The sequence below is a fragment of the Theobroma cacao genome, chromosome 10, assembly GCF_053813885.1.
Source record: "Theobroma cacao isolate CCN51 chromosome 10, ASM5381388v1, whole genome shotgun sequence".
In the NCBI taxonomy this organism is placed as follows: domain Eukaryota; kingdom Viridiplantae; phylum Streptophyta; class Magnoliopsida; order Malvales; family Malvaceae; genus Theobroma; species Theobroma cacao.
Genome location: NC_142648.1, coordinates 27,992,277 through 28,006,346, shown reverse-complemented (window position 1 = coordinate 28,006,346; position 14,070 = coordinate 27,992,277). Strand labels below are relative to the sequence as shown.

The following is a 14,070-nucleotide window of genomic DNA, read 5'->3' as shown; positions in this document are numbered from 1 at the left end:
AGATTTAGATTCATCATAAATATAGAAGACTACTATCGTGAAAGTACCAAATTAGATTACAAATTTAAATGTTTTGAATTAACTAAACATAAATTTAACCTTTATCTCGAGTATAGAACAAACATAAAGTGACAAAAGCAAGTGAGCAAAGCAAAGCAAAGCAAAGGCTGAATGAAAGGTAGGGAGAGGAGGAGGGTGGAAGTGGGGCTAACAAAGGAAGGAAAAACCTCTCTCTTTCAAAGTGCTACAAATGCATGCAGGCCTAAAGTGAGAAAGGGCATCACCATGTCTAATAATTACCATGTATGGAATCACTTTCCTACCCATCATTAAGCTAACAAAGCTTACCAAAAACTTATATCTCTTTCTGCCATGACCAAGCACCTAATATTTGGTCCCCATGCCTAAAATATGTTAAGGATTAGAGGGTTTGGGACAAAAATTTTAGATTCCTTGGAGGATTTTGTTTTCATATAATTGATAATGTATTTATATTTAAATTTAATTAAACAATACATGGAAAGTAGAATCCTTTTTTATCTATAAATTTCGTCTTCCAAATCGAAAAATTCAAAGAGGATACATGAACTCATCATGATTAATCCAAAATATATCACTAATCTAAATTTTTCGACGAGAATATTATGATTTGAATTTGAAATTTTATCTCGAATTGAGCTAAGCTCGAGTTTGATATCAATCTAAATTTCAAGGAATGGGTTTTTAATTAAATCATAGAAATATACAGCTTATTGTTAAGGTGAAAAGGGGGTTTAATATAGGATATGGCTATGGTTTTTAATAATATTAAATAAATCATTGGCTAATAGTAATTAATACCTTTAATTATATGTTGGTTTAGACAATGTTTCCTAATCTCACACGTGGATAGTATAATATACTGCCTAAAACAATGTGACATGTTCTTTTTCCTTATAGCTACTTTAACTTGTCAAATATATATATATAGCATACTATTTTTAGCATTAATTGCCTTTTTTTTTTTAATTTTCAATGAAATCGAAGCATTGTTCGAGTTTTAATTCATTGATGAGTCGTTTACAAGTAATGATTTGTATCGATACATCGAGAGAGATACCTCTTCTCGGTGTGACCATGTCCATACCCCTTTGTCGGGTCTAACCTACTTTTATTATTATTATTATTAAAATTTTAAAATAATAAAAAGCTAATAAAAAGGGCACGTGATTCAAGGGTCTGCACGTGATTTGTGGTCTCCCCTTCTCCCGTGGAATCCGCAGTAAGACATGGTATCTCGATTAATTCATCCTCAAATCCTGTCTATGAATAAAGAAATAATTGTTAATTAATTTTTTTAATAAAATTTGCTAAAAATAAGTAATAAAAGGTTGTATCGACAACGGATTACGACTAAAAATGAACAAATAATTAAAATATAACTTCAAATTTAACATAACCGTTTTAATATAAAAAAATTAAAAATAAAATCCAACGCATTTTTTTTAAAAAAAAAGTATAATGCATATTTATAAACCGACAATAGTTGCATAAATGCCGATTCGAATTTACTGTCATAAGCGGACCAACTACAAATTCGGTGCAACATTACAAATATACCGCAACCTCTTCAATTAATTAAGCACGCATTTGGTTTTCGATAACGATTTAAAAATCGTATTTATTTTTATATCGGAACACAATTTTACCCTTTTGTTAAGAAGGATGATACTTTCTTTTTTGGTTTGTGTGTGTTTGTGTGTGGCATGGACTCAAGGTACTTGAATTCGATAAACATTGGTAGTTGGATGTAGGGTTGGATAGTAATTAACAAGATACAATTGTAGAAATGTATGGAGGGTACTGGTATATGCCCAGAGGGATCAGATTTTCACAAGAAAATACTTGAACGTGTTATATGTGCTATATATCTACATCAAACATGTTACATGCTTGACAACAAGTCAACAAAGGTAATCCAATGTCTATCATGTGCCATAAACGAAATGTTATATGTGTTTGATTTCTGTTGCAGATTCAATAATAAATATATGTATATGATATTTAAATAATCGGAAGGTTTTACAGGAATTTCAATTTAAGGTAAACAAGTTAAAATTCTTCTCCCTTTATGGGTGAAGTGGATTGTTGAAGCTTAAGGATTCTCTTTTCTTGTAAGCTTAAATGTTCATTTAATGTACATATTGTATTGTTTTGATGATAGATAAGTAGGAAATATCAACCAATCTTTTAAAAAGGATAAAACCCAAATTTCAATGTCATTACCCAAACTAATTCCACCATTTCCAAAATGCATAATGAAATTGGAGATATATATATAATATTTTCAATCTTAAGTTGTAATGCTATTGAATTTGGATACCACATACACATATCAAAGTTAGTCCTATGTCAAAATTAAGTAGACAGAAAACATGTTTATCAGCATTTCAATAAGGGACTCAGATCGATATAACTTGATACAATTAGTTATTGTTAGATTATATTATGTAAGTGTTGTGATTTTCACGATAAATTAATTATTGAATGGAGAAGTGATTATTTTGAAAAAAAGAAATATGTCCTTTTTTGTACGAATTTATGAAATCTTGAGAGACAAAAAGGGGAGAGGAATATAAACAGAGACAGAAAGGGGTGCAATTTCCTACTTCTAACAGAACTTCAAAGCTCATTAATTTTTCATGGTTTTGAATTTAGGGTTTGTTTGTCCCTATTTCATGATTTTTTTGTCCAATTTGATCAGTTCTGGCCTGGTGCTAGGTATTTTAATGAGACTGAACTCTTAGCATTTGGAATTTTCACTATTGGGGTCCCAAATTGTAGTGGTAAAAGCAGGTGGTCCATTAATTAAACCATAGTGGTCGTAAGTTTCTTTAGCAACCAAACTGTTCTCAATTGCTCATGTGGCCCCAACAAAGCATGCATTTACTCAATATTTTTTTAAAAATATATATTTTTATATAGACAATTTTTTTAAAAAAAAATCTAACGTTTGTCGATATTTCACTTTAAGATTCGATATATTATTTTGATCAAATTACGATTTAATCTTTTGAGTTTTATGTATTTAAGGAAAACCGATTACTTAAATTAGTAAATACTATTAATAGGATTACCTGTTGTTATTCGAAAGTAATTTTCTATCGAATATAAATTTGAATCCTTTAATTCTATTAATGATAATTTACTAAGTTTTTATCATCAAATTTAAAAACTTTGATGTCATAGTATATAGGTCTAAGTATGTAAGGGTATATTGCTTTTCCTCTACAATTGAACGGTTAATCAACCCTAAAGCCAATTGTTAAAGCTAGTATACCTATCTGTTCTTCCTTCTCAAGCCAACAGCTTTTGGTGGAATCATGGACCACGACAAGTTCTCATTTATTAGGGCTTTGCTCACCCATCACCAAATTGAACTTTCCTCACTGCTCAACTGTTTTCCCTCTTTCAGATGAAAATGGACAGTCCACATTAACCCACATCAATCTGCCTCATCAATGATTCAGATTCTTACAAAAAAATTATTTGTAAGGTGTAGCTACCTTATTAATTTCCCCACTACATGTTCCTTCTCATTAAATTTCCATTAAAAATTACCAAAGTTAATTTAATTCCCAAGATATCAATCAATTTGAACAAGTCCCACTTCATTAATTTTTCTTTATTTTGATTTAGAACCAGATAATTTGAACCCTATTTTTTGATTTTAAAGACATGTATATTTATCATTGAATTAAATGTTCGGACTTTACTTCATTTGTGAAATGAAGGAAAAGATCATCAAATATTATATCAAAATTTGCATGAGGCTTAATTATTTGCCCACTAGACTAGACTTAACAAGTCCTGTGGCCTTGAAGTATTCTATTCTCTCTTTACCAGCCTTCAACTTCGGATCTTGAGCCCCTTTAGAAATTAGATCTACTAAGTGTAGCTGGCAAGCCCCCCATCCCATCCGAAGAGCAATTAACCCCAACATCAATTCCGAAATGTTGAGTGACAGTAGCCGTGAGCTGCAGCCTCAGAAAGGTCTTCAAATCAAGCAAGATGACAAGTTCTTCTCTAGGCTCATGTCCAAGGAAACTTCCATGGCTAATTCCTCTTGCAGGGTCTACTACGGAGGGGCTTCGGGTGCTGTTCCATTCATGTGGGAGTCACAGCCTGGAACTCCCAAGCATCCTTGTTCTGACACCACCCTCCCTCCTCTGACTCCCCCTCCTTCATACCATTCCTCCTGCAAGTCAAAATCCATGCAGAAAACGAGCATGAAACCAACCCTTTTGAGCTTCATCTTTCCCAGGCTCACCCCAAGGAAAAACCATGCTTCCCCATCCTCTTCACGCTCCTCTACATCATCCTCATCATCCTTCTCATCACGGTCATCATCATTGCATGGTTCCCCATCAGCTCCCAGGAACCAAAAGTTTCAGAGGAGGAGCTATTTTTCATTTTCAAGGTCCCCTGTCCATAACTGCATAGATGATGATGATGAGGAAGGCCTGGGATCACCGACCTCGACATTGTGTTTTGGGGTTAAACGCAGGAACCTGAATGAGTTTGGAGGATGTCAGTCAATGGTAAACATGAAGAAGGCATTGCTATCAATTGTTAGCCATGGCTCAGGTCAAGGTACTGCTGCCTAGAAATCAAATAATAATTAATTAAATTCCATGACCTTGAGATGTTATTAATTTGTTTATCTTTTCTCTTCTCTTTGATTTTCCTTCTTTTCTTTTTGTTGTATTGTAGAGATGTGTTCTTAGTTTCTAGTCTTTGCCCCACTGCAGATGTTTGGTTGTTGTGTTGGGCTATCAAATTTTTATTATTGAACAGTTTGTTCATCTCATCATAATCCAATCCAATGCATATCCTACCAACATTGGAAAAAAATTAGTGTCAATAAAAAGTTATGATGTTTATGTAACCATGGCTACCAACATTGGAATTGGATGATTCCATTCTTTGTTTTAGTACTTTGCCTGAATTGGGTCTTTCTTTAATCTCTAATAAAGAACAAAAGGAAACCCTTATCTCACTACAAGTTTTTAATCATTTAATCATATGTTCATTGATGTTACTTTTGGAATTAACTTTTTCTTTTAAAAAAATATTTTCACCCTTCCTGCTCCTAGCTTCCTTGGATGTTCATGCTTGGAAGAAAGTTAATTAAGAAATTATGTTAGGGAGTTGGGGTTGGTGAAGGTTTCTCTTGGCAACTGGGGCATTAAATAACCATGTGGATGCATTAATTCACTGTGGCCTTCTTTTTCTGCTTTCAACACACGGAACTATAGCATGAAATGAATACAAAAATCAAAATAGAGAAATGTTAAGAATCCTTTGGCAGTATCTTTGTTTCTTTCTTTGCCCTGCTCAGGGAGAATCTCTGGGAGAAATGGGTTGGGACCCTGGGACTTGAACCTAACCTAAAGTTATAGTGGCAAATTTAAAAACAGGGTTTGATTGTTACCTGGCTGACAGTTAATTGGCTTTTCATTAAAAAAAAGAGAGCTAAGAATAGTCCAAATAATTAGAAACAAAAATTTATTACTAAAACTGTAAATAAATTCTTGTATTTTGGCACATACGAAGAAGCTTAACAACGAGAAGAGGAGATTCAAACTTTATTACGTGAATTATAAAAATACGTAGTAAATATAAAATTTAAGTTTTATAAAATTTAAAAGTTTGAACCCGAAATTGTAAATTCTTGTGTTTAAGCTTTGAAGCTTAAATAAGCAAATAAATGAGTTGGTTTTGAACTTTTCTATGATAAGCTCTCAAAGGAGCTTAATATATATATATATATATATATATATCTGAATAGTTCTCGTGAGATGTTGTTAGAAAAGCTTATATTCCCATAGATAATCAACAATTAGAATTTGATTAGAGTTGCTTGCAATTAATCTTTATTTAATAACTTTTCAACCCAATATGCAATGAATTATCCTCACAATTAATTTCAATATGAATTTTTGTCCTAAGAATTTTGTAAGTAACGTATTGTCTCTTATTGAATTTGGTAAAAAAAATACATTAAATGAAAAACCCATTTCTTAAAATAACAATTTAACTAATCTTGAAAAATGTCTATAAGTACCCATTAACCAGACTCTATTACATAAAAAAAATATAAACATATGTACGTGTGTGTGTGTGTATATATATAGATATTATAAATATTAAAAATATTTTATAGTTACCTAAATAGTATATTAAATATAAAATATTTATAAACAAACGTTGGCCGAATTTATATATTATAAATTTTATTTTAAGACACAAAAATGTGAAAAGAATGGTTTGCCAGGTTAGACCACAACACAAGCCCCAATGAGTTTGGATGGTATGGTATATCATTGGCTGTGCTATGAACAGAGAAAAGAAGGAAGCCGTCTTGTCTGCCATCAACAGTAAAGCCTCTAACGACCCTCTCTCTCCTTCTTAAATGCTTTGCAAATCCAAATGCGGCCCACAAAAGAAAAAGAAAAGGGTCATTCAGAAGGACAACAGTAAATGTGTGCCTCGTGGGCTCATCATTAATAAGGTGCCATGTCTGGTTGTTGTCATCCTCTCATCCCCCCCACCCCCAGCCTCTTTATGATGGGCTATGCTAGTTACTTGCAGAAGTAAGACGGAACATTGACGTGACAGATAGTACAATGGTAGGAGAAGTAATTGTTGTTGGCTCCCCCATGTTAAAATTGTTATGTGAGTGATCATGGCAATCAAGGAAAGTTATCTTATATATTTCGGTAAAATACTCAGTTTTTTAATTTTTAATCATAATTTTACATAAATTTATTAATTTTTAAAATAAATAGTTAATTTTAAAAAAATATTTTTCATTAGACACATAAGTTAAGTTATTAATCAACTATTAATATTTTCGTTAATTTGATATCATAGTAATATTGAAAGAGCAATTTTACTTTTCATTAATTGAAAAAATTACCACATTATATAAATTAAAATTTTTTATTTTTAATTTTTTTCCTATTCAAAAAAACAAAAAAACTTTCCCTTACCTATTGCTGCAGTCGAAGCGTGTAATTTTGACATTTTACATTTACCTATTAACGTCATTTACACATTTAAGATAAACAGTCTATTTCAAAAATTAATTGACCTATGAAGAATTATAACTAAAAGTAAAGAAGGTGAGAGTATTTTACCCTATATATTAGCAATTAATTGAGGTTAGAGGGTTAACACAAGGTCCATTAAAATATGTTTATAAAACCATGCAATAACCCTAATTGTAAAGTCTAAATGTTCCATAATTGATGTATAAAATAATGAATCTTTGAATCAAATTTAGACTAATTCATTCGGTTATAAGATAGACTCCCTCCTTTATAGTAATCGGCTCTATTTTTGGTCCATTCATTGCGTAAGTAAGTTATACATAGAAACCTATTAACCCCATGTAATTCTCCTTAGTCATAGAAACTATCAAAGATGGTTATCTATGTGTGCGCGCGCGCGGGTTCGTGTGCACTTTTATGCATGTGATTACTATTATATGTTCTTGCTATGATCATTATATGAATTAAATGGTATCCTATAGGGAAAAGGCATTAAATTGTGAGGAAACATGATCTTCATGACTTGCCTTTAATGCAGTTATATCTTTTATTAGGGTAACTGCTTCTTGGCTTGTTACTACATCATCATCATCTTCAAATATTTTTATTGAACTCATCCATCCATTTCGTCAAAAATTAATATTTGATGCAATAACAGTGTATAGTTTCTACACACGGCCAGATCACTAAATTTTGATACCTTATTAATGATGAATTATTTTGAAAAAAAAAATGTTCACAAGGTCTCAAAATGACATAAAGTTTTAATATCAACTTTTTATTTCTATCAAAATGATACCTCATTAACAAAGTATCAGTATTTGATAGCTTACTAGTATATAAAAACTATACACTACCAGTACATCAAATATTTTTCTTTCAATTAATTAACCAGTCTCAATTGTAAAGCAAGTATTGTATTTTTTGAGTTTTTTCTCTGGGTTTTTCTTTCTCCTTTTAGAAGGGAGACTCTTAAGACTACCCACCATTACTAATTCTGTCCAACACAAACCATTCAAACTTTCCGACACCTTTTTAAGAGTTTTAATTTTTCATGCATCTTTAGCTATCAAAATCAAAAAAAAAAAAAAAAAAACTTCCCTACTTAGAAAAAGAAGGGTTTGTCAAAAAAGTTGAATAAGAATTGATGTCCAACAACTTCAATGAAATTGAAATGGCCATGGCACTAACAGTTGCCCAACCCCTAGCGCTTATTTTGGTTTGACAAATTGACAGTCAATATCCTAGACTTTTATAACAACTATAGAAAATGTGCTGGAACTTTTGATGCAGCCTTTTATTTCAAGAAAACTTCTTTTTTTAAAAAAAGACCTGTTCATATATATATATATATATGCAATGGATGAAGTACATAATGCTGTTACAAGTCTTTAACACAGTATAGGTCGGAAACTCGATGATTTTAAGAAAAATACTTGGGGTAGGATGAAAGTTGATGAATCAAGCTAGTTCATTGTTCATCAAGTGCTTTCTGTTATGAGTAGACAGAAGCATGCATGGTGCACAAACTTTAGAAACTCATAGTCCCAACCAGGGCAACAACCTGAGCTATGGTGGCCAAAATTGGATTCCACCCTCCAATAGTACCTGGACAAACAATATCCACAAATGGAAAAGAAATGAAAGAAAGAAAACCCAAATCAGGTTTAATGTAGCTAGAAAGAAAGTCATCATCTCTGCTTTAATTACAAACCATATTTGACTTATTAATTAGGCCAAAAGATTTTCAAAGAGCTTTTTATGTGTGACAATAACAGTTAGGTCTCAAGTTCCTGTATCTTTAATTTTTCAGATATCTATATAGCATTATAGCATGCATGCATTTTGACCTATATAGAGATTTGATAACGAATGTTGGTTTGGTGTACTATAAGTTGAAAAACAAAGTGGCAGGTCAAGCCTTGGATATCCTAATTAAGACTATCAACTGTGTTTTATTTAGGGTTTAAAGAAGATCAAGGTCCTTGATCTGCATGAGTAAATAGTGAAAGTGGGTGAATTCTGGGGTTTGAGTTCAAGGGAGAGAGAGAGATAGAGAGAGACAGAGTTAGGTTGGGGATGAGAGGACAACGGGGCGATAGGTAAGCCTTAAAATGTGGGTCAAACAAGAATGGATGGTGCCATTTTCCTTAAAACCTAAGCAAATTTATCCCTAGTTTAATCCTCTCCAAATATACCCTATTCTCTCTTCCTTACCTCTCCCCTCTCACTCCCTTTCACCACCCACTTTGATATAACATTCCTCAGAATTACAGATAGGCAAAACCCCACTCTCTCTCTAATTCTCTATGGAAAAATGGACTAATTTTCAATTTGGTTTGTGGTTCATATGACATGTCAAAGCACCTGGCTTATCGCAAAAAGATTATAATAAAAAAAATTAACCGTAACTCGTAAAACTTTCAATGTAAAATCAATTGGTTTATTGTGTATTTAGATGTAAGATCGAAAATTTACAATCCACTTAAATTATATATAATATTGAGCTTTAAAAAAAAGGGTTAAAGTTCTTGAATTGTAATGCTTTCCATTTGTGAAAAATGTAGGTGGGCTGTCTTTCTATGTATGAGCATGTGATCAATCTCCTCCTGAAACATTGTTTTGCTATCTAGAAAAGATAATCTTGAGGGTGTCCAATCTCTTTCTGTGAACATCAATGACAGGGAAGTGTGATTTTGAGGAGTAATAAGCTCTTGCAAGCAGCATAAAAAGTGATTGATACCATTTTGTTAGGCAATGAATGACCCTGACTCTAAGAACTGGAAGGAAGAAGACTGTACATTGCACCTAATTCTTCATAAGGAGAAGACTATAAGAAAAATAGGGAAAGTAATCGGGTCTTGACTCCTTCAAATTCTATTGATATAAAGAGAATTTTCATTCGCCGGTCTAAACACTAAATACTTATTTTTTTTATATGTGAAAATCTATACAGATTGCATTACGTAATAAAAAAATAATCTTCTCTTATCTCAAAACCACACTCTTTCATTACAAAATTCGAAGCTAGGACTTCCTCTTAATGATAACTCTATTATATAAAGTTATTTTGATATATTTTGGGAGCTTAAGTAATTAGATCTTTGAGATTTTAGGTTCGAATTGTAATATTTTAAGTGTTTTTCTAGTTTAAGTTTGATTATATGTTGAGTAGTTAATTTAAGTTATTTTAGTTAAATTTTATGTTATTTTATTTTAAATTACTTTAAGAGTAGTATTGGTAATTTCTCTTGTTGCTTTTATAGGAAGTTTAATGAAAAAGGCTAATTTCGTGAAAATCTGTGCACGTATGGTAATGGTTTTATTCGTAGATGTTGCGGTTTTTTGACCATATCTCTGTGTACAGAACTCCAAATGAAGTGATCCTTCAACCAATAAACTTCTAAGAGGAAGGGCTACAACTTTCATATTTACTACTTTACCCAGTTGATTGGATTGTGGTCAAAATATTTATCTAATTCTAAGTACTGTAGCAGTATGCATAGACTGAATATGATGAAGTATTTGGAGCATATCTTTCAATCCAAGAGTCCAATTGACATGATTCTTAATTCATTGGAAAGTTAAGAGATAGAGCTACAACTTTTATGTTTTTCACTTTTCCTAGTTTGGAACAGATTAGGGTGAAAATTACATTCAAAGTTGATAGACCATAGCAGGACTGGGAGAACAAAGCTGCAGTGCCAGTGAAAGGAAGCTGACCATAAAATTTTCCTCAGAGCTCAGCGCTGCAGTGCTACCGTAGCAAAAAAACCAACGCCGTGGCACCAAGAAATCAAGGTTGTGGTGTTGGGTGATTTTTCAAAAATAAAAAAATTGATAGAATTTTGGAAATTAAGATACTTGTTCGATACATATACTTGCGCGTGCAAAATCGATAATACGTCCATTGAGAGACTAAACAGCCCTTGTTTTGTTAAAATTCAACACACATTAAGGTTGTATAATTCTGTACTTAGATTAATCACATGCATATTTGCCGCCCAACAATCTTCTTTTGCCTCCACCTATGTATATGCAGATGAAGTTCTCTAGTCAACAAAAGCTGTGATGTTTAAATAATTTAGGGGAATGTAAAAGACCCTTCATGTGCATGTTTGATATGCTTTTAGCTTAGCTTAGGTGTATAAAATTATACAACAGCTTTCAACATGAGGGGCTGCACTGATTGTCAGCAGGGGTCTGCAAAAATAAGGGTGTCAAGGCCATCTTGAAACAACAAATTGCGGGTAGTACACGGCAAATTCTAATAATAATTAAAATTTCATTTTCGGAACTAGATCCCAGATATGGTCCTTTTAGTGGAGATGGGTTCTTGATTTTGACAAGAAACTAACATGCCTGCCCTTTAGAAAGCACATTTCAGTGATCATCAAATACAATTTCGACTTCATAAACCTAACCTTTGATAGCTTCTTTTAGCTTCATTCTTAACAGAAACATGCAAACAGTGTTTTCAAATAATAATAATAATAATAAAATATACACTTAATGGCATGATCATTTGATGAAAAAATGTGAGAATTTTTTCGAATCTTATAAATCCCATCTTTTTTTGATATACAAACTTAATTTTCGAATTGAAAGTGTAAACATTAATCTTTACAGGTTATTTATAAATCATATTTTTGTGATGTTGTAGGCATTTTATAGTGATGATAATCAAAAGAAGGTTTTAATTAGTCCATAAAGGGAACTAGATTTGGGGTCTTATCTCATGAGGAAGAAGCAAAGACCACATGTGGTAAAGCCAATTTGAAAGTCAACACATTTAAGGGCTCGCACGTGGGCAAGCAGTGATAGAGCTGGCATTATGAACTACAAATAACAGGAGTTCTTGAATTCCTCTCACTCTGTCTTTCTCTTCCCCCTTAGCTCCCATTGAAGCTCTCCCTCTCTCTCTCTCTCTCTCTCTCAGGGTACTGGTACTCCTTTTCCTGTCAGCAAATTTTAAATTCCAGGAATCCTCGTACATCAACTTTAACAAGGAAGATCAGGACCCCAAAACATCTTATAAGCAAACCAATACAAAACTTAAGCCTTTGCAGTTTCCTGTTCTCAACTGATTGCAGCCTTTTTGTCTATTCCCATTTTATAAACAGTAGTCCACACCTTTCCCCTGTATATCTTGCCTTTTAAGCACTCTTTTCCCCTTCTCTGATTTTTCCTTTTTTTTTTTTTTCTTCCTTCCTTCCTTGCCTTCTCTTGATCATTTCCTCTTTTTCTTTATCTCTCTCTCTCTCTCTCTCTCTCTGTTTTCTCTCAGCCTGAGGAAAATTGTTCCCCATACTTGAGAGCATGCCTGAATGTCCAGAGAAAGGTAAGAAGTAGAAATCTTGAATCTCTATAATCATTATTAGGGGCTAGACCTATTGCCCTTTAATTCCTATGAAGTCTATATAGATAGTAAACTTTTTCCTTGTATTGTGTTGGAAGCATCATTTTCTTTCTTTACTTCTCAATCTAATAATTAAGGCTCGATTGAATATATACATTTAGAGCCCTATATTTACCTCTTATAACAAGAGATTCTTTACTCATTCATTGTTTTTTTTTGCTCTTTCTTCTTTTTGATATCTTGGTGCAATATATATTTAGGGAGAGATTTGATGAGATAGGAAAGAAGATCAAGAGAGAAGCAGATGTTTCTTCTCATCACATGGGAAGAAGACACATGCTGGGTCCTCCTGGAACCCTAAATACTATCACACCTTGTGCAGCCTGCAAACTCTTGAGGCGTAGGTGTGCACAAGAATGCCCTTTTTCTCCATATTTCTCACCCCATGAACCCCAAAAATTTGCTTCTGTTCACAAAGTGTTTGGTGCTAGCAATGTCTCAAAGATGCTAATGGTAATTAAAACCGTAATTCCTATTCTTTAGTTATATGTTAGTCTTGTTTTTCTCTTCTTGGTTTTGTTCTGATGATGCCTTTGATGGTTTAATTCAGGAGGTACCGGAGAGCCAAAGAGCCGACGCAGCGAATAGTCTTGTTTATGAGGCTAATGTGAGGCTAAGAGATCCTGTTTACGGGTGCATGGGTGCAATTTCAGCTTTGCAGCAGCAAGTTCAATCTTTACAAGCAGAGCTAAATGCAGTAAGGGCTGAGATACTAAAATACAAGTGTAGGGAAGCTAACCTTATACCATCTTCTCATGTAGCCTTGCTCTCTTCTGGGGCTGTTTCAGTTGCTGCACTACCATCAGCCCCAACACATCCACCGCCTCCACCACCACCTCCTCCTCTTCCTCCTACATCCTCCTCTTCTTCCATGTACACCCAACCTACCACTGCTGCAGACTATAGCACCATTTCAAATGAAAATGTTTCCTACTTTGGATAAAATATTCCTAGGCTGAATCAAATATATCCCCCCATAGATTTTTCTCTATTATGAAGCAAATGGAATAAAAAGAGGAGAGATGAATATTATTGTTTTCATTGCCTTTGTTTTATTTAGATCACTCAATTACTGTCTAGCTTGCTTCACAATTGAAGTTCACATATTGCCTTTTACCTATATTGTTGGTTGATATGTTTCTTTCTCCCACATTGTTCCTTATCATATATTAAAATTTCTTGTTTTCCACTTCTCTTTACTGTTTTGCTTAATGAATAATATGGCCACTACCATATGGGGAATGGAGAATATTCAATAGCCACAAGAATTTCTTTTTTTTTTTTTTGTTTTTTGCCATATGTGACATGTATGTCTAGTAAGTCTATAATACCAACTACTCATTTCAAGCTTTTCTTTCTGGGTTTTGTTTTTTGTTGAAAGAAAAAGATTTCGAATCTGATTCTTAGAATAATAGAATACCTTGTATCTACTATTAAATCAAATGTTTAGACTATGTTAAGCTTCTCTTTTAATATATAATTCTTCTGTGAAGAAAAAAAAATTAGTGAAACTATAAGATATATCAAACCCTACCCTAGAAGTAAACTATGTGGCAT

The 14,070-nt window shown here is 32.9% G+C and overlaps 2 protein-coding genes across 2 annotated transcripts; both read left to right on the top strand.

Annotated features, from left to right (window-relative positions):
* The first annotated feature begins 3,782 nt into the window (after positions 1-3,782).
* On the top strand, positions 3,783-5,044 carry LOC18587408 (uncharacterized). Its single transcript, XM_018129591.2, has one exon. It carries the CDS (start codon positions 3,993-3,995, stop codon positions 4,644-4,646), a length of 654 nt encoding a protein of 217 aa, XP_017985080.1. The 5' UTR covers positions 3,783-3,992; the 3' UTR covers positions 4,647-5,044.
* A 6,910-nt stretch (positions 5,045-11,954) lies between these two features.
* Positions 11,955-13,554, top strand: LBD15 (LOB domain-containing protein 15). The gene is made up of 3 exons (XM_007011168.3): positions 11,955-12,435; positions 12,714-12,966; positions 13,064-13,554. Exons 1-3 carry the CDS (start codon positions 12,422-12,424, stop codon positions 13,454-13,456), a joined length of 660 nt encoding a protein of 219 aa, XP_007011230.1. The 5' UTR covers positions 11,955-12,421; the 3' UTR covers positions 13,457-13,554.
* The last annotated feature ends 516 nt before the right edge of the window (positions 13,555-14,070 follow it).

Excerpts from the sequence above, each read along its gene's own strand:
- LOC18587408 (XM_018129591.2), top strand. The coding sequence starts at position 3,993 with ATGTTGAGTGACAGTAGCCGTGAGCTGCAGCCTCAGAAAGGTCTTCAA.
- LBD15 (XM_007011168.3), top strand. Across the intron at positions 12,967-13,063 it reads ATGTCTCAAAGATGCTAATG|GAGGTACCGGAGAGCCAAAG; the intron begins GTAATTAAAACC and ends GGTTTAATTCAG.